At 53.8% G+C, this 20,361-nt stretch overlaps 1 protein-coding gene across 1 annotated transcript; it reads left to right on the top strand.

Annotated features, from left to right (window-relative positions):
- Positions 1-884: 884 nt before the first annotated feature.
- Positions 885-19,483, top strand: LOC123025512 (plasmolipin). The gene is made up of 4 exons (XM_044434322.1): positions 885-1,013; positions 13,511-13,684; positions 15,277-15,399; positions 18,138-19,483. Exons 1-4 carry the CDS (start codon positions 885-887, stop codon positions 18,255-18,257), a joined length of 546 nt encoding a protein of 181 aa, XP_044290257.1. The 3' UTR covers positions 18,258-19,483.
- Positions 19,484-20,361: the final 878 nt, after the last annotated feature.

Genomic DNA, 20,361 nt, shown 5'->3' with positions numbered 1-20,361 from the left:
CTCCCTTCAGCAGCGATGGACTTGGCCATCCTCCCGTTTGATGGCAGCGCAAATTCTTCCGTGCAGTTGGCTTTCCTCTTCCCACCCCCTGCCCTGCAATGACACGCACTCTTCCCATGTCGGACGGTTTGCCAGTCCTGCTATCACGTCTCCTAAAAGCAGTTCAGGGCTTCTGAGATCCTCACACCGTAATGGTGAGAGGTGCAAAGCGGAGCTGGGTTTTGCTTGTGCCTCTGGAACCCGCGGCCACTCTCTGGCTAGTCGTTTGCTGGCCGGAGGACTGCCCGGCTGCTAGCAGAGGGCGGGGAGAAACGCCGGTCCCTCTCCAGCAGCAGCGGGGTGCTGTACTTTAAACGTGCGGCGCACACCCAGGTCTACCGGACAAGAAAAAGCCGCGCCCAAACGCGCTGATTTCCAGAGAAATGCCCCCGTGTTCTAAGCCTGTAAAGCAGCCTTCCTCCTAAGGAGACCCCACGTGCAAAAAGGGATGTCTGGGCACGGGGGTGGGTGCTTGACCTCCGGAGGAATCCCGGGCAGAAAGGTGCCGGGGCAGCGGAGGGGAGCCGGGGCGGACACAGGCGGGTTCATCCGCGCCCATGCGCGCAGGTGATCCTGTGCCGCGGCGGCCCTCCCGAGAGCGGCGCGGCGAAGGGAAGCGGCGCGGCGCAGCGAAGCGCAGCCCGCCCGGCCCGGGGCTGCCGCCGCCGTCGGGAAGGAGTTAACGGCGCCGCCTGGAGACCCCGCCCTGCCCCGCGCGGCTCCGCCCCCGCCCGCGCGCGGCTCCGAGGCCCCAGCGGGACGCGCGCAGGGCGCAGCAGGACGCGCGGCAGCCGCAGCCGCAGCCGCGCTCAGAGCGCGCGGGGACCCCGCGGGGCGCCGCCAGCATGAGCGAGTTCCCGGCGAAGGTGAACACCCGCACCAGCACGCCCGCCGGCGCGCCCGCGCTGCGCCCGCCCGCCCCGGACCTCGCCTTCCTGCGCTCGCCCTTCGGCATCCTGATGGCCGCCGAGATCGTGAGTGCCGCCCCCGGCCCGGCCCTCCCGCCCCTGCCCGCCCCGGCGCGCCGCGGGGAGGCTGCCAGACAGCCTCGGGGCCGCCCGAGCGCTGCCAGCCAGGGCTGCGCCCAGGGCGCGGGGACGCCCGGCTGCACGCCCCTCCCCTCCCCTCCCCTCCCCTCCCCTGCTCCGCGAACTGGGCACCTGGCGGGGAAGGTACGGACATTCGCCCGCTGCCCGGTTCCGCCGTTCCTTCCCGGTTCCAGGTTGGGGCACGGGAGCAAGCCCGGCGGGGCAGAAGCGCAGGGCGGGCTCGGGGTTGCCGGATCAGGGGCGCGCGCCGCGGATGGCCCGGTTCGTGGCTGCTGCATCTCGAAGGGGCTTCCGCACGAGGCGTTTAGCGCGCCATCGCTGCGCCTTATTCGCGGACCTTGCCGGGGGCCGCGAATCGTCGCATCCGCTTTCACCCCGCCGGGGATTTCCCCACTTCCTCCGTCCTCTTTGGATGGGTCCAAGCCCCCATCCCCCGGAGCTCCCTGCATGGCCGAGTGAGGACCCGAACCCAAATCGCCTGTATCCCTGTGCACACTTTTAACCGCTAAATCGCACTGGCTGATGTTGGAGTGCAGGGGAGAAGCCTCTGAACTTATCCTAGTTTCTGGCAACCCCCAAAGGGAACGTAGGTCCGCGAGATATTTAGTCTGGTTAGGGTTAAGGGTGCTGATGCCTTCACAGCCTTCCCCAGGGTTGAATTCCACTCTCTGCTGGGAGGGCATTCTGTTCTAACACATCTGGAGAGGGCCAGGCTGGGGAAAGATGCTCTGATCCGATATTGCATGAACCGGGAAAAATAGAACAGGATGCATTTCTTCTGTTTGTTTCCCCCTAGATTATGAACCCTTCCAGGGGGGGACTTGCCCCTTATTGGCAGAATGGAGGGGCTGGAGAAATGGGAGGGAAGCGCTCCCCTTCCCTTGTTCCAGAGGTTTGGCCCAGTGGGTGTTTTCCTTAATTACACCCATCCGCTTCTCTGTCAGGGGGTTCCTGGTTCGCTTGCCCCAATATTCAGCTTGTGTTTGGGGGTCTGTCTGCTTGCAGTTGCAGTGACTGACCCACACATCCTCTTCCCCACTCCATGGGATCCACTCTGGCCAGTCTTCGCAATTTGGTGTCTGCTAGAGATGTTGGACTACAAGTGCCATCAACGCCAGCTAGCCCAATACAGCCGGGGGCTGCTAGGTGCTGGAACTGTGTAGCTAGATGCAACCTCTGCCATGTGCAGTGCACAGAAGCCCTTTCACCTGCTGGCTGGGGTGTGTCCCCTCCTTGGGGTTGGCTGCACCCAGCTCCAGGAAGCAACTTGGCAAGGAATGTTGGTGCCTCAACTAACTGCGCAGTGTTCTGGGGAAGGTGGGCAGGTCCTGAGTGGAGGAATGTGTGTGAGGGTGTGTGCAAGTCCACAGGGGTGGGGTGGGGTGGGGTGGGGGGTTTGTGGTTCTTGCTCGGCCGTCTCTGGGGAGCTTCATTATTTGTCAGTGCCGGTTGGGTGGGTGGGCATTTGAGTTCAGTGACAGCAAAAAGTCTTGCAGAAGACCGGCAAAAGGATCCCAGCACAAGCGTTTGTGGATTGTTGTGACAGGAAACTGCTGAATTACAATTCATCAAGAACAACAACGAATTGTGTAGCCCAGTAGTGACTAGCAAATTCATTCGTGGACACTGCCCGCTTCTTCAGGTGCTCAAACTGTTACGCTGAAAGACATTTCTCAGGCCCAAAGTGGCAGCGGAGAGCTGAACGGTGTGAGCAAAGTAATGCATTTGTTGCCACGGGCGGCCAAGGCGGCTTCTACTTGCGGCGACCCTGTGAATGTGAATGAGCGGCCTCCGTAACAGCCCATCCCTGACCGGCCTGCTCGGCTCCCCTCAGCTCCAGGCTGCGGCCTCCTTGCTGGGATCCCTCCATCCCATATTTAGTCCGCTCCTTCTTCCCTTGCCTTCGCTTTTCCCAGCTTTGTCCCCTCCAGTCAGTCCTGCCCCCTCATGTCCTTATCGATAGCCAAGGAAACGGACTTCGATCTGCGCATGAAGTGCATTTCTGTAATCTTGCATTGCTAGCTAGCCTTTGAACTGCCTGCTCTGGGAACCAATACGAGGCCAGTAATGCAGCCCGCAGCACTGGGGTTCGAACACCAGCTCGTCTTCCCACAAGAAACATGCCACGATGTAGGGCAACCAGGCCGTGGTGTGTGCAGAGGACCAACTGGATGGTGAAAAGATATGTTGGAGGGGGCCAACCCAATACGTCCGATGCATTTGACGATTGGCGTTTCTAGTATTAGTTTAAAATCTTAATAAAATCTTTTTATATATATATATATATATATATTATAATATATATATATATATTATATATATATATATATATATAAATAAATAAAAATAAGTAAGTAAGTAAGTAAGTAAGTAAGTAAGACCAAATGGACATAAAAAACTCCAGGGGACTAATTCTGTTTGAAAGGAGGATATCAAGGTGAACTTGGTGAAATTTGGCTGGATTCCCTGTGGAAGGAATGACAAAGGGGGGGGGGTGTTACAGTGCATATGTTAATTGGTTTCTTGTTGCAGTGATAACATTGTTATCCTCTTAGATAACCGTGTTGTAATTACCCAACAGTTTTTCAGGTAATCATCCCTCTTGCCGCCTTCCCCTGCCTCTGGGGACACCATTTCCCTCTCTCCCATCTCCCACCGTGTGTGTTTGAATCTCCCAGTTTGACGCTCACATCACAGGCATCTTCACAGCGTCTGTGAAAGCTCCTGCCAGAACAAATTTGTTAGACTTCTGGGTGCCACAAGGCTCTTTGTTGTTTTATTTTAACAGACCTAAGGCACAATTCTCTACAAGGAGCAAGTCATACAACTTCCAATGTGTCCTGGCCAACTATGCTGGGAATTGGGTGTTTGGGGAATGCTGGGAAATGTAGGCAGGTTGTGGGTGGGGGGGAGTCTGTCTAACCACGCATAGAATTGCAACCTTAGCACACCTATTCTCAGAAATTAATCAGTTCTTTCATGAGGACCTTGAATTTAAACAAAGGTTTTTTTGTTTTTTTTAAAATCACAGTACATTGCTAATTAGCTCTGGCTGCCAGATCTTTATATTATCATCCCAAAATGATTTGTTAATGACCACTGTTAATCAAGTAATTAGCATTTCCTACAATACATTCCCCCACCTCACTGTTTTCGTTCTGCAAACACAACTCTGTGTTTGTGCATTCAGAGTGTATCATGTTAAAATTCATATTTTAACAGCAAATAGCTTTATAAATATTTGCTTTGAGGGTGGGGAGGAGTGTAAAACTCCATGTTTAAATATGCAGTTAAAGCTAATTTTCTCACAGATAAAAAAAATGCATGGGACACATCAGCACAGAAGTATGAATGAGGGCGTGCAAAAATTACCTGTTTTTTGAGCCACAAGGAGACAGAGCTTAACTCTATGGAGTGGGCTTGGTTTAATAGTTCTCAGGAGAAGGATTTCTTGCCAAATTCCAAAATGTTTGGAGAGAGGTGGTCGAGGCTGCGCTGGTATGAAGCCAAGCGCTGCAATGCTCCTTGGGAGGCAGAATTGGGGAGGATGGGACTGGCCCGTGTGAACAACCCGCAGCGTCCACTTGCGCCTCGGCCTCCACCCCAGCCAGGCCTCTTTCCCGCTTTTCTCTTGCAATCTCTTTGGCTCCAATTTGTGGGTTGCCAGGCTTAAGCCGGCCTTTTTTAATCCAGTGCCCTCCAGAGAGGTTGATGCCGGGAGTTGGACCCTAGCATGACTGGGACTGGGCCGCAGGGCAGGGCAGACTGGTTTAAGGCCTCCCCCTTCAAACCAGCTTTGAAAGCACTCCAGAACCCTACAACAAACTGTGGGATGTGGGATGGGGAGCGTTTACACGGCCAGTGTCTGTCCTTCATTGGCCCCTGAGAAGCAACTTGTGTGAGCGAGCTGATTGTAACTATTTTGGGCTGTGCTGATTTTTGATTTTGACTTTTTTGGTGGCCCTAGACAAGGCAGGGCTGCCGGACCGACCTGGGGAGCGAGGAGACTTTGGGCAGCTCCCCTGCGGTGCTCAGAATCCAAGCTGTAGGAAATGCATGGCAACCTTTGAAACGGGAAAGCCAGCAAACTGCTGGTGCATTTTCGGTCAAGGGAACAGTGTGGGGCAAGGGGCCCAGGACTCTCATCATATCGTGGTGGGAGCCAGTTCAGAACAGTGCTTGCAAGGCGTGTTGGATGGGGGGTCACGAAATGTGAGTCCTGGCCCCCCCTTGTCCAAGAAGCTCGCTGGGTGGCTGCACCAGGCACTGCCTTTCCGCCTCACCTCCCTCACCGGGTTGTTGTTGGGAGCATAAAACAGAGAGGGCGAAGATGCCTGCAAGCCACTTTGACTTTCTTGGGAGAAACGAAAGGGCAGGTCGCCAGCTTTATGCTGTGAGAGAAGCAGTGCCCTGTTTGTGATGCAATTTCAGGAGCAGGCTAGCCAGAGTGGGACCTTCTAAATTTTCTTCCCCACCTCCTACTTTTGACAAACAATTTTTAAAAATTGCTTTAAAATCCTGCAGACCAGATGAGCTGCTCTCTACTTTTATGGCACCCCCTCAACTTGCAGAGTACTAATGGCCTCCCCCACCCCCAGCGACGACCCTGTTCACGGCTTGTCCTTAAGTGCACCTACTCAGGAGCAAGGCCCAGTCAAGCAGCTGGGACGACCTTCTGGGAAAGTGTGCTCAGGACCGTGGCGTCAGCCTCCCAGCTTTGCTTCAGGCGCCAGCCCTTGTGCAGCCCCCCTCCGGGGCGGGGGCTTCCCACGGCTTAGCTGGCTTGGACTGCAGTGCTGCGGGTGTGGGTGTCGCAGGTATTTCTACTATGCCAGCCATGAGAACAATTTGGAGAGGCATGAGAGAAAGCGGAGCAGAGTGAGGAAGGGTTTGGTGGCCCAGCCTGTCTCGGAAGGAGAAATGGGGTGGAGGTCCAAAGGGTGAGGGCCACACGGAAACCCCGGCACTCATCCTGACCACTGCCCATACCGTGGCTCACAAGGAGTGTCTAAACATTCAGGGAGCTGTCCGATCATCGAGCTGGTTCTAGGAGTCCGGGCGGTGCAGCTCTTTCTGGTTCCCATGTGGGAGAAGGCCACCCCGAAACGCTTGCATCGCAACAGGGCCCCGGATGTTGTGGCTAGGAAAATCCTTCCTCCCCAGGCTACCGTGAGGGCTTTAGCCGGGTTCGGCCAGCACGTGGGTGGGGGCAGGAGAAGTCAGTGGCCCTGCTAATCAACGTGCCCCTGCACTTCGACCCAGTGAGGCCTGGTGCCACCACACCGCTGCCTGGGGGAACCCGAGGGATGGTGCAGTGAGGGAAGGGGGACCATCCCCAAAGCCCGGAGCAGCTGCAGCTGCTGCTGTCCTGGAAGACTTGGCAAGAATAGCGCGGCACGAGCTGGAGATGCCCAGCAGCAAAGTGGGCGGGTGGGAATGCTGGTCCCGCCTTCCCTCACTTGGCAGTGGGGTGGCAGGAGCTGTGGCCCGACACCAGCTGGAGGGCAGCCAGGATGGCGAACGTGCCTCTGGCCAATTACAGTGAAATCCAGTTCATGTCTACTCGGAAGGAAGCCCCCTCGGGCTCCATGGGACCTCTTTCCAGGCAAGCCAAGACTGGTGTGCAGCCTTCGCAGGTTTAAATCTCTCTGAGCTCCAGGGTTGAATCCTGGTTTGGAGATGCTCTTGGGACCTGCCGGGGGGGGGGGGGGCTGAGAGCAAAGGGGCAGGGCAGAAATCAGCCCCTTCCATCTAACACTGCTATTCATTAAGCCATAGGAGAGAAGGTTTGTCTTTTGAGAATGGGACAAATGCCGGGAAAGCACTGAGTTATCAGTGGTTGGAGGGAAGGCGCATGGGCTCTGCCTTGCCTCTGTGCCCCTGCTTAATCAGAAGGTGCCTCTTACCAATCAATCAATCAATCAATCAGCAGGTTTTCAAAATGTATCTTTGATACCAGGAGGCAGGTACCGGTTTGGAAGGAGGGATTCCATCCATCCCATCTCTGCCTCTCCTAAACGCAAGCATGTGTAACCTCAAAATCAAGCAGGTTTCTTCCCTGCTTTTCTGGGTTTCCTGGTTGTAGGATGGAAACCCCATGCCTCCAATTTTATAGTGCTGAGTACAGAGCAGAAGCATTTCTACGCGTTTCTTCCTAATCCCAGAAATGGGATTGTGGGTTGTACACCAGTTGTGGGTTGTACACCAATTCCCACTTTGTGAAGCAGTTGTTCATTGTACTGAAAATATTCCCATGTGAGAATGCGATACATGCAGCTTTGATCCATTACAGCATCTATGAACAAATCAGCTCGAATTATCCCTGGCTGGCTGGCTGGCTGGCGGTCCAGAAAACAAGAAGCCCAGAGAGTGAGTGAGATAACTAGATTGTAGAAAGAGATGAGCTGTTTTGATGAGGTCAGGGCCCAGCGAGTGCAACAGAGCTCTTTGTCTCTTGCTATGTCAAGCGAAACTCGGAGCTTTGCTTTTCTTTTTCCAAAAGAAGACAGCTGCAGCAGTGTTGCCTAGTGGTTTAAGAACATGCTTGCTGAACAGGAGATTGCTAATTCAAGATTTGTTGCCGGAGGAAAAGCAGTACTCTGGACCTCCTTGGGATTTTCGAGGGAAGGTCCATAGTTCAGTGACAATTAATCTATAGCTCGAGAGCAGTCCCAGCAACTCCTGGCAGGCATAGAAAAGAATTCTGTTTGGATCTCTGGAGTCAGCTGCCGGCCAGTGTTGGCAATATTAAATATTAAAAATGGATCAAGGGTCTGACGAAATATGCAGCTTCCCATGTAGACCACCATACTTGGCATGCAGAAATGGGGCCGGAACCAGCTGGAGTGGACTGCTGGCATCATGCCAGTGCCCCCTGGCTCTGTCACTGGGCTGCCTCCCCCAAAAAACATGTGCTTCTGGATAATCCGCAATGAGCAGCCAGCTCGCGCTCCCCCAAATGCAGCATCTGGTGCTGATGGATGACATGGGTCCTGGCAGCTCTGCCTTCTGGGTCCAGCTGTCATGTTTTCCAGTAGTTAGTAGGAAAACGGGTTTTTTTTTCCAGCAATGTGCTACGGTTGCAGGCTGTCCTGGTGGGACTGCAAACTATTCCAGGTAGCTCCGTCTGGCATGGGGACTGAGGACCCATTTCCTTTATGTGATCTAAATAAAGGGAGGAAGACAGATCGGATCGACGCAGTCTCTGCAACAGGGGCTGCTCTTGCCTGTACTGTTCTCGAGGAGGCCTGTCGGTTCACTGACAGCATCTCCAGGGGCCTGGGTGTGGGTCTGGATGAGCGTTTCCGGTACCACCTGTGAGAAGGCATTAGCAGCCACAGTCTTCTCTCTCTTGGCAGATTGGGAAAACACGGGAGGCTGGTCTTGGGAACCCTGTCCAGCCCCCATGAATCTCCGTGTATGGAGCAGTTTGAGAGCATCACTGAATATCGATGCGAATCATTCCCCACTTGCGGTGTTTTCCCGTGGCTGCAGGTCACCAGGACAGCCTGCAGAGAGAGACTGATCAAGGCCTCAAGCCAGGCTGGGAGGGTGTTTATTAAACACGGGCTTGCCAGACCAACTCGTAAGCCGCGGAGGGAGTTGGCTAACAAACAGAGCAGGTGGGGAAAGGAGCAGGTCGGCCGTGTTCACCCTTTTGGTGGCAGTTTGGTGCTTGACCCAGGAGTTGCAGAGAAGCACAGCATGCTTCCTGAGGTGCGAACTGAAATCAGAAACAGCTCCCAGGCTCTGCGGGTCCCCACAGTTCCTGGGTTAAACAAAATAAACGTGCGTAAGAATGCCTTTTGCAGAGCGCTGCCCGCTTCTGACCCCCCTTTTGGTGATGCATTGGCTTTCCTTGGTGATGTGTTCTCAGCGACTCCAGGAAGGAGCTAAACCTGATTTACCACCTCATGCCCGCCTGCTTTGAAATGTTTTTCTTCGCTAGCTCCAGTTGCAGCTATTGGAGCCCTGTTGCGGGAAGCATTTTAAAGCGCGGGCTGCCGGGAGAGTGGTCAGCGTTCGGCTCCCCAGTGCCCTTTGCATATGATATTCACTAGTGTGTGTGAATTCACTCATGTCTGGTTTGGCCCTTAGCCACTTGGGGTCTAAACAAAAGCACTTCATTGGGATTCCATGTTTGACTATCTTTCTATGCAGGCAGTGTCTGAGCATGGCATCTTTTTCCCCATAGATTTCTTTTTTTCTAATGTATTTTGTGAAAATAGATAAATAAAATTGGGTGGGGGGAATCCTGGTTAGTAAATAGATGTTTAAATCACCATTGCCCCATTTCAGATGTTTTGGGGAACTGTGGCTGGAGTCCATCAAGCTGTGTGCGCAAAGAACCCTTAGGCCTGATGGCTGTTCTTAGCTAGCTACAAACCTTAAGCCTGATTTAGATCTTTATTCTTACATGTTATTCAAAAGTGAGGCTTAAATATAAGCTTGTCTAGAGGGGCCGGCAGAGGATGAGGTGGCTGGATGGAGTCACTGGGGCAGTGGGTGTGAGCTTGGGTGGACTCCGGGGATGGTGGAGGAATGTTGTCCATGGGGTCGCGATGGGTCGGACGCGACTGAGGTGGGACATGATGCTGCTCCACAAATGAAGTGGAGGGCCAGGATCTCTTCTTGATCATCCCACAGAGTGGGAGATGGAGTCATGGGCTCATGTTACAGGAAGCCAGGTTCTGGCTAGAGAACAGGGGAAATTTCCTGTCGGTGACAGCAATATGCCAATGGAACCAGTTAGCTAGGGAGGTAGTAGACTCTCCCAAACGGGAGACATTCAAGATGCAACTGGACAGCCACCTGAGAGGGATGGTTTAACTGGGAGTCCTGCACTGAGCAGGCGGTTGGACCTTTGGTTTCTTCCAGCTCTACTTTTCTGCTATTCTAAGCCTCCCTTGCAACTCCCTACCCCCAAGCTTATCGCAAGCAGTAATGCCTGGTCAAGATGGTACAGAGCCAGGGAATCTGGGCAGAAAACAGAGAGAAAAGGGACCCTTTCATGCGACTTTACATGAAACAAAAGAGTCACCCACTTTTAGTTGACATCGAGCCTAACACTGGGAACAATCGATGGCAAAATGGCAAAAGGAGAAGGGGGCGGCAGAGGTTGAGGTGGCTGGATGGAGGCACTGGGGCAGTGGGTGTGAGCTTGGGTGGACTCCGGGGACGGTGGAGGACAGGAAGGCCTGGAGGAGTGGTGTCCATGGGGTCGCGATGGGTCGGACACGACTTCGTGACTAACAACAACAAAAAATTGTAACTGCTGATTTGTTTACACAGTTTAGAAGTGGACTTACTATAAAGGAATGCCTCCAGCCTCCAATGTTATAGGATCATTTTTCTTTCTAGTTCCTGGAAGGTGCCCCACCCCCTTTCATGCGCAGCAGCTGCCCTTGGAGTATTTCCCTGGGTAAGCTGGGCCTGCTCTGGGGCAAAGACAAAATGATACCAAACCTGAGCCAACGAATGTGTCTCCTGCAGCCGTGCTGGCCCAGATGCAGCAGCATCAGCCCCCTATTTTTGCCCCAGATGGCCCCCGAATCTGCAATTGCCTCCCGGCAGACCCCCCCCCCCCAGCTGTGGTCAAGCCAAGAGCCCTTATTTTGATCGCGCTTTTGGCCTCCTGTACCAAAAAAAAAACAACAACAACAACACAGAGAGAAAAACCTATTGTGTAGGTTGGAAACGGAGGACAAAAAAGAAGGCATTGTCCGGCCTGAAGGAAGAGGAGGGAGCGGGTGCGTTTGTGCCAGAGACAAACAATGTCTGTGTGGCCACACAGCGCCTCTTTCATGGTCTCAAGCAATGAAGACTTTTGTAAAGTTGCCGGTGGTAAATCAAGAGCTGCTTTCCTAGGCATCTTCTGGTGACATTTTAAAGGGTGTTTGCCCCTCACGTCCCAGGTTTTCGGTCATGTAGCTGGAGAGTCGAGGGTCAGCTGGGCCAGGCACGGCCCGACTGGGACACCAGGCCCTTCTCGCCAGCAAGAGGCCATTTGGATGGCTTTAAAAGGGGGTGGGGCCAATTCATGGAGGAGAAGGTTAACCTAGGCTGCTAGTCCTCATGCCGCCACCTCCACCCTCAGAGGGAGGAGCTACGCCCCTGCAGACCAGTTGCTGGGAGCATGAGCAGGGAGGGAGGATGTAGCCCGCCGGTTCTCTCTGCAGGTACTTCTGCTTGGCCACTGTGTGAACAGGTTCCGGCCCAGATGGGACCTCGGCTCGATCCAGGAGGCTTCGCTTACACAGGGAGGGGCTGACACAAGTGCTTTGTGGAAGATGTGGGGGGAGGACACAACGGTGGGCCTCAGGGCTGTCGATTGCGCCCAGCTGCCCACTACCTCCTGGGGCTGCACCATGCCAGCCCAGTTGGCCCCACAGCCTGGCCCCACTTGCCAAAGCCCCCTTCCTTGCTATTTTTCAAAGCATTTTCTAGCGCAGTGGGCGGTCCTTTGGGCCCTTCCGGTGCCACACATGGTGATGTTTCATCTATCTATCCTGCTGTTTTTCCTCATGTAAGGATCATTGAATCATAGGATTGTATGAATGAAAGGGGCCAGGAAGGCCATCGGCACCAACCCCCTGCTGGTGCAGGACACCAAGCCGCACCCTCCCACTCAGAGGGCTGCCCAGTTTCTGTCTGTGTCTCCAGGGTGGGAGAGCCCCCCGCCTCTCCAGGCAGCCGGTCCCACTGTCATGTTGCTCTGACAGAGAGGAAGCTTTTCCCGATGCCCAGCCTGAATCTGGGTAGTCGCAGCTTGAAATGATTATTCTGTGTCCTGCACTCTGGCATCAGCGAGATGAGATCCTGACCTCCCTCTTTGTGGCAGCCTTTGAGGGACTTACGGAGGGGTATCATGTCCCCACTCAGCCGTCTCTTCTCAAGGCTGAACATGCCCAATTCTCTCAGTCTTCCCTCACAAGGCGGCGTTTCCAAACCCTGGATCCTATTTGTTGCCCTCCTCTGGACCCTTTCCAATTTTTCTGCATCTCTCTTAAATCTTGGTGCCCAGAACCGGACATGGTACTCCAGGTGAGGCACCTGGGGTGATTTCATGGCGCGTCTCCTCTCCATGTTACCCTCACAATACCCCTGTGAGGTAGGCTAGGTGGAGAATCTGTAACTCGGCAAAGACCCCCCATGAGGTTTATGGCCCGACGGTCACCTTAAAATGCTCATCTTCATGCTTTTTCTTTTAAGAATAGATGTTGCCATTTTCTGCAACAAAATGGTGCACAAGTCCCAGTATCTCAGGGGCACAATAAGGAGATGGCATTTGATTCCTTAGGAGCATTGGAAGCACACAAGCGGTTGTAAACCACACAAGGAAGGGGAGAAGTGTGGCGTGTGTCATAACTTAGGACACATGGTTGCGTCTTCCGTTCTCGCCCCACTCAGCCATGGAGCACACTGGGTAACTTTGGGTCTGTCCCTGATTCTCAGCCTAGCCTACCTTGCAGGGTTGTTGTGAGAATACAAATGGAGCAGAGGGGAACTTTGTGATCCATTTGGACTCCTTGTAAGAGGGAGAAAAGTGGGATATAAATTGGATCTAATAGTTGCCACCACAAAATATTCTCTCCCCACTGCAATTATTTCCTGACAACCACCCTACGAGGGAGACTGGCCTGGGATAAGCTGTGAGCTCCATGGTTGAGGAGGGGTCTCCCCCTGCCCTCACGTGATGCCGGCAACCCCAAGAAGCAGCCCGAGCTCCCTGCTTGCCTCCTCCGCCCCTCCAGTTGCTCATCAAGCAGAAGCACTTCTTGCCTGTGCGCGTTTCCTGCTGCCCCTTCTGGACACTTGCTTGGCTTGCTTAAAAAGTTTGCTGACGGCCCTGCACTTCTGGCCTTGGGCGTCTCTTCCGCTTTGGGTTCTGTTCTGGGTTCACGCAGGAGCTTTTGTGTAATGGCTCTTGCGTGACGCTGCTCGAGCAGACGGGCTGGTCCCAGAGCGCGGGTGGGAGCCTTCAGGGAGCGTTTCTCCTGGCCACGCGGCGTATGCCCAGAGCGCCAAGATGGCGCAGCAGTATCCATGGACACAAGGCGACTTACAGGCTCTGGCAGCTCTTGCAGTGCCCGGGAGAGAGCTGAGCGCAGGTGCAGAACACCGGCAGCTGGCTGGGCGCCTGCGCAGCGGGAGCAAAGATGCAGCCAGGCGCTCGTTTGGCTTTCCCCAGGGTGGGTGGTGGGCCTCGAAGGACAAATATTTTTAGACAAGCAAAGGGAAAGATTTGTGGAGTGCCGCTCTGGAGAGAAGAGGCAACCTTCCGGACGTTTGCCACTTGAAACGAGGACACAGCGCAGAAGGCGACGCGACGGTTTGCCTGTCTGGCTGTGTGGCTGCAGAACCCGAACGCCTGGTGGTAAGCGCCCTGTCCTGACCCGGTTTTTCTCTCGTGTGCCGTGCAGGTGCTGGGCTGCTTGGTGTGGGCGCTCATTGCCGACACGTACTACCAGCCGTACCCGTCCTACGGCTGGGTGATGTTCGTCGCGATCTTCTTCTGGTTGGTCACCGTCATCCTTTTCGGGATGTACCTTTTCCAACTGCAGATGAAGCTGTACATGATCCCCTGGCCGGTAGTGGTGAGTACGGAAGGCTGTGCTGTTTAGCTTCAGACTTGTATCTCGCTTAGTATAATGAAAGCTGTATGCTGTTCATCATAAAAACAGATGCTTACACTCTTTTCAGCTGCAAAAACAATACAAGCAATAGAAAGAGCAATGCAATGGAGTGGCAGCAGGATCAATTAAGATGAATTCTGAGCCAGCGGACACTAGGACAGTCTTCCCCGACTTGATGGACTACAACTCCCACAATCCCCCAGGCAGCACAACATTCAGCCAGGTTTCTTTTAGCTCAGTGGACACATATGGGATGTTGAGGGAGTGCTGTGGGCACTCTCACAAAATGGCTGCCATGGGGAGCGGCCTGGCCTTTCATTGAGCCAGCTCCACCTTCTCTCCCGTCTTTGCAGAAAGAGGAATTTATTTATATATGTATTATATACTGCCCCATAGCCGAGGCTCTCCGGGAGGTTAAGAAAAGAAAAATTTAAAACACAAGCACACACACAAGATGAAATGAACTCAGAACATCAAAGAGCAATTGCAATTGCATCAGCACAGAATAAAATGCCATCTTAAAAAATGAAGTTAACAAGGTTTGAGGCAGGGGCGGTGGAGACCCAACCCTCTGTGGGCAGGACTGGGCAAATTTTGGTAGCCCTTTCCCGTGGCATAGGAGCACTTCCTGGGCTCCTAGGTAGCAACATTTAGCTAATGATGCCATATTTCTCAACAGAGTCTAATGCTTTGTTCCATCCTGAATATTTGACATCAGTCGAACTTGAATTCCAAGTGACGAATGCGGTGCCTGCTTTTTATATTCTCTTCAGGGCTGCTACCCTGGCATGGAAAAGCAGTGCTAAATGAAAGGGAATCTCCACAACTGACATGCAGGGAAGGTTTAATCTCTGCCCCGGTTTTCGGTCATGTCCTACACACAATTTGGGAGCAAATGCTGAAACTCACATTGGAATTAGAATTCCATAGAACTGTGTTGCTTCCTTGTCCTCAATTTATGTTGCTTGAAGTTCTTGTTTGGCTATTAGTAAACAATCTTTAATTACTACTGGATGGTGCGCTTAAGCATTAGAGCTATTTCCCAACTTGCCATCAAAGTGGAGATAGGCATGTACTCCCAATTGTCCTAGACCATCATGACCCCTGGCTGAGGCTGATGGGAGTTGTAGTGCAAACTACCCAAAGAGTGCTAGGTTCCTGCCTCTGAATTAGACAGCAGGGGGAGTGGGGCTCTTGTTCCCACTCAGCCCCCAGGCTCTCTGGGTGACTGATGGCCTGGCCCTGGCTCTCAGCCTGACCCACCTCACAGAGTCGTTGTGAAGATAACATGGAGAGGAGGAGGACCAGGTAGGTTGCCTTGGGACCCCTGGAGGGAAAAAGGCCAGGTAGAAATATAATAAAATCAGCATGGGCTCAAGCAGAAAGGCTGATCTTCCGTTGGCTGGCCAGGTGTGGCGTGCACCTGACGATGCCGCGGAAAGCCAGGGTGCAACACCGCAGACCATTCAAGAACGTAACGGGGCTCTTCTCGATCAGGCGGCCCTGTGCAGCTCTGCAGAGCAGAGTCCAACTGCTTCTTCCTCTTCCCACAGCTAGTAGTGTTCAACGTTGCGGCCACTGTCTTGTATGCAACGGCTTTCATAACGAGCGCGGCATCTGTTGAGCCTTACTCCTGGCCACATTCGCCGGATTACAACAGGAGAGCTTCTGCATCGGTAGGTGACTGTTTCTGCCCACCTTTCGATCATGCTCTGTCAGTGCCGGATCCTGCCTAATCCTGGAAGCTAAGCAGGGTCAGGTCTGCCTGATACCTGGGTGGGTGGCTTAATGTTGTGAGCTTTAGCTATGGGCAGTATAGAGATGATGACGATGATGAACAAGAAATGTCCTTGTTGGTGGATGCCCCCAGTCAAAGTCATCGATTAGCTTACCTCTCACTTCATCCACTGGGCACCAGGTTAAGACTTCTCTGCTGATACATTTTACAGCTCTTGCTTTAGTTATTTTAGTGGCCCGTGGTCATTTGCCCTTTCCACTTTTATAAATTGCTTTAATTCCACGTACGGTGGTAAGAGCTCTTGAAACGTCTTTAGAGAAAGGCGTTTACTGAATTTAATCCAGAGTGAGCCAGCAAGCTGCTCCCAGCTCAAGCTGGGCCAAGCATTCCACCCAATCTGTGGGCAGCATGAAAGAGCATCGAGATTCTGCTCCTTTCTTATTTTTATCTAAAATACTTCTGTGCCACCCATCAGTCAAATAAAGCAGTAAAACAGCAGTCGTAATTAAAAAACAAGAGCAAAGGAAATGGGCTGAGGGAGGTGTTGCGATCAGTAATTGTCCGCGTCCACCCCATCAAGGACGGTGCCAGGATTGCAGTGGGAAGGGAAGCCGAGGGTGGTGATTCCAAAGGCAGGGCAGAGGAGGCCGGGTGTGTGTATGCAGGATCTGTAAAATTTGGGAAGGAGTGGGGGATGATGGGAGAAGGCCTTCCTTCGGGTAGCCTGCTCCCGAGTTCTTGAGAGCTGTGAATGGCAAGACACTGGCCACCCACACAGCCCTCTGACCAAAGGCGAGCCGTTTAGGGGGCCGGATTCTGCCCTGGGTGCCGCTTGCAGCCCAGCCATGAGGGCAGCCTCACGTGCCCCCTGATTCGGCCCGCCTCCTCTGTTAGTGCTGTGTTTTTAAACCGAGAGGGCTTCCTCTGGCATCATTTTGTGCCCCTGCCCAGCGCTCGCTCCTGTGCCAGCAATGACCTAATCCTCGGTCACTGGGAAAGCAGCTGAACTTACGTCAGGCGCTGAATGTGCGCATCCTTTCTCCCCCAGCCCAGTGCCAGCCGCCAATGTGACGTGGCTCACGCAGGACTGCTCCGCCCCCTAAAAGCTGCCCAACCTGTTGTCCCTGGGCAAGGTACATTGCCAAATTTAGGATGCTCAGGCTGCCTGCTTCCCTGCAGGGCGACAAAGCCAGAGAGGTCAGCCCTGCAGAGGTCTATTTCTGAGAATGCAGAGGTTAAAAGTCCCTTTTCCTCTATACTTAAATATCCAAGCCACATACAAGTATGTGTTCAACCAAATGTTTTGGCCTGCAGCTCCTAACATCCTGGCCATGCCTGGCTGGGGTTGATGGGAGTCGTAAGTCCAAAGCATCTGGTAAATGCCAGGCTCATGAAGGCACATTTTATTTACTTGAGGCAACTTTCTGGCAGATGCAGAATTAGTATTTCCAGTCAAATTTCAAGATGCCTGTCATGTCCCCGGTTTTTGCTGAGGTCCAGTTTCATGACACATGTAAGGTTGTTTTTGGCAACAGGTAACTGCGTGGAAAATGGCCATCTTGTACTAAATGCAGATCAATTTACAGATGGTTCTGTGGTCAGCTGTGAAGTGCTGTGGTACAACCCACGTGCTGTTTAAACATCTTTAAACAGTGTTCCTGATTGGCGTTGGATTCAGGACTAAGTTTTGGCTTGGTTGTGCTCTAAGGGATGTGTGAAACGGCAAAATACGGGTGTGCCAAGGTCCTCTGAACTCCACCTCAAAGCTCATTCTAATTTGTGTCCACATGAAACTGCAGGTTTTTCGTCCTTTGTGCATGAAAATTTGTGCTCATTGCCCCACACTGCATGCATCAGTTTTGCATGACTGAAAAATATGGGTTTTCTTTCCTCAATTAAAGCACTTCTGCCTGTATTTTCAAAAGCATGTACTTTTCTGCATTGTTTTTGTTCTGTGAATCACAGCACAAGCTTAAAACTGTGTGGACTCTGACTGCAGATTGTCTGTGACCTGCTCTGGGAGGTACAATCTGGGTAAATTCCAGCCAAAAACAAATGCATGGATGTCTCCTATATCTCTAGCTGAAAGCCATCCTTTCTTACCTTATGAATGGACGTTTTGAAAGCCTATCACTCAGCACCTGCAATTGACGCCTACTAATAATGATACAGTGAGTGTATGACAGAGATCTGTCTGCACAGCTAACAGCTGCTTATTTTAAGGTCCTCCTCCAACAGCCCGCAGGGCTGAAAAAGCAAGCGATTCTGCCTCTAGATTTTGAATGGAAGCAGTCTCCAGCATATTCTTTTTCCTAGGTACCCTAATTTTCCCCAGCTCTTCGGCTGAAAAGCTTCCAGGAATCACTCGCACAAACAGGAATAAAAACAACCTGCGCGCTGCCTTCGCTGCTCTAATCCCCGAATGGTGGGATGTGCCCTTCCGGTTGCCCAAGGGTCCTTGGTGATCCAATCCTTGTTACAACAGCAGTTGGCCTACAGCTCAGCCTTCCCCGGTCTGGCTGCCTCTGCAGGCATTGGACTACAACTCCCACTGCTTCCAGCAGCACCTGGCTGGGGGTGATGGGAACTGTAGCTCAACGCCACCTGGCAGGCACGAGGCTGGGGGAGGCTGCCGTTGCTCTCGCTGCAGGAATAACCCGCCTTCTGCCCCCACAGTTCTTTGCGTGCCTGGTGATGATCGGCTACGGCGTCAGCGCCTGCCTCAGCATCCGCGCCTGGAGAGGATACGGAAGCGACGCGGCGACCAGCCAAGCAACGTTTTCTAATCACGCCTGAAAACTGTGGGCTGTCCTGAATCAACACGGCCGCCCGGGTGGCTCTGCGGGATAGCACTGGCTCTGGGGGCCAGCTCTTTCCACTCCCCACCCGCCGGACCGAGCACGGTCCGGAACCTGTCCCCGCTCCCCGCTTTTAGCCCGGTCTGTGCCAAACGCGCGGCTTTAATGCCACCTGCCTAGCTGGTTAGGTGCCTGCCCCCCGCCCTGCACTAATTGGCATTTTCAGCAGACTGGCTGCGGCGAGGCTCACTCACGGAGACAAAGACGGTCCGGCGGGGCGGGCGACCGAGGGCCTCGAGCAGGTGCGCCGCCTGGCGATTCCTGGCTTGCCCCGGGCCAGCAGCACGCATCTCCCTCCCGCCACGGCTAGAAATACCACAGGGCCTCGCGCCCCGTTAGCACCGTGCTTTGCAGTGAAGCGGTTCGGTGCATTTGGATGGGGCTCGGCCCACGTCCCGGAAGCGAGTGGTGGAAATGCGCCGGAAGCGCTGCCCGGGCTCGGGGGGCCCGTTGTGGATGCCCTCGCCAAACAGCCGCCGGGGGGGGCAGAACCGCTTCCAACAGACCCCATTCCATGAGGAGCAGAGGCGAAGGCGCTTGCCCACGAAAGGTGCGTCCCAGGGCAGGGGTGGGCCTGTGCTCCAAAGCACCAAGCCGCTCTTTGCAGGGCAGCGCTCCGCCTCGCCACCAAGAACATTTAAAATAAAAAGCTTAAGAAACCCAAGGAGAGGCGAGGAGCCTGGGGGGGGCGTGAAGAAGGGGTTCCGTGGGGCACCCCACTGGAGACCCCGGCCTTAATACGGATTAGGGGGAACCTCTCTTCTGGGGGATAGACCACATGTGCGCACGACTTCCTTTGCTCCCTGCAGGCCTGATCAGTGTTCGCATTTACATCACTTGGTGACCGACTACACTGGAAAAGCACTTGTGTTTTAAGGGGCCACAACGGCCCTCCCGCATGCCGTCCTCTGGGGATGCATAGGCCCGGAGAGTGCCCGTCCCCGAGGCTGGCCGAGCCAGCGCCTCTCACCCGAACTAAAACGCCACTAAAAAGCAAACTTGGCAGCCTCCTGCGATGTCAGCCGTCGTGGCTCTCGTGTAAATAATGTGTAATGATTAACTTGGCGTGTTTCGCGGTAGCAGGGCTGCTCCCGATATGAGAACGCAGCAAGTATTTCATTTCTAAAAAGGTTTTGTTTTGAATTAAAAAGAAATCTAAATCTGTCTCAAAGGTGTTATTCCTACCAGGAGCTTGCGGCTTGACATGAATCAGCAGGGAACTGGGCCCTCCGTTTTAAACAGTGGAGACGGCAGGAAGTGCGCTGGGCATTTGTGAGGGACAGCGGGCATCCTGTGCCCGGCCTCTACCTGCAGTGCTTCCCCCCAGCATGGGATTCAGCCGCTTGAGAAAGAGCATTCTGCAGCTAGGCAGGCACAAGCAAGTTTCCAGTCCTTAGGCTACCTGGACAGTGGTGCTTTTCTGCCAGCTTTTCTCCCTGGCAGAACTCGGTGCATCATAAGAGAAGGTGCCAGGCAGTCTCCTTTGCCACCACTGACTAGATCCAGAGTAGCGTTGCATCTGCAAGAGCACCAATTTATCACGGGCTTTCAGACCACAGCCTCAGGGCTGCTCCAAGCGGCTCCACGCTTGCCCAGCTGTACTGGACAGCACCGGCTATGCTGGCTGGGAGCTGCAGGGGCTGCTGCTCGACTCATCCGGAGTGTGCCAGGCTGGGGAAGCTCGAGTGGGGGGGCTGCACGCCACCCTTCTCACCTTCTGCAGCTCCTCACACTGCAAGGGAAAAGGTGGGAGCCATTAGCAGGCAGCAGAGTGCCCAGTGGCAGGGGACAGCCGCAAGGAGCAGGTGCGTGGCTTCTCCTCTTCCTGCAACACACTGGGCGCCCATATTAGGGGTGCGTACTTCCAACCCAACCCACCCCACTGTAAACACTGCTCCGACTAGTGCATGCACCCGTTCACTGGCACTGCTAAAGAGAGAAGCAATCACCGCAGAGTAGCAGATAAACAACAAATGCACGTACCATGCAAGGCAGATAAATAAAAATGCATGCGCCAAGGGCGCATGGCCCTGTGCAAATGA

The sequence above is a fragment of the Varanus komodoensis genome, unplaced genomic scaffold (genome assembly GCF_004798865.1).
Source record: "Varanus komodoensis strain SLA01 unplaced genomic scaffold, ASM479886v1 scaffold27, whole genome shotgun sequence".
In the NCBI taxonomy this organism is placed as follows: domain Eukaryota; kingdom Metazoa; phylum Chordata; class Lepidosauria; order Squamata; family Varanidae; genus Varanus; species Varanus komodoensis.
The sequence above is the reverse complement of the archived record's forward strand: the minus strand, read 5'-3'. Positions and strand labels throughout refer to the sequence as shown.

Coding starts and splice junctions, on each gene's coding strand:
- LOC123025512 (XM_044434322.1), top strand. CDS start 885: ATGAGCGAGTTCCCGGCGAAGGTGAACACCCGCACCAGCACGCCCGCC. Junction 1,014..13,510: donor TCCTGATGGCCGCCGAGATC/GTGAGTGCCGCC, acceptor TGTGCCGTGCAG/GTGCTGGGCTGCTTGGTGTG. Junction 13,685..15,276: donor TGATCCCCTGGCCGGTAGTG/GTGAGTACGGAA, acceptor CTCTTCCCACAG/CTAGTAGTGTTCAACGTTGC.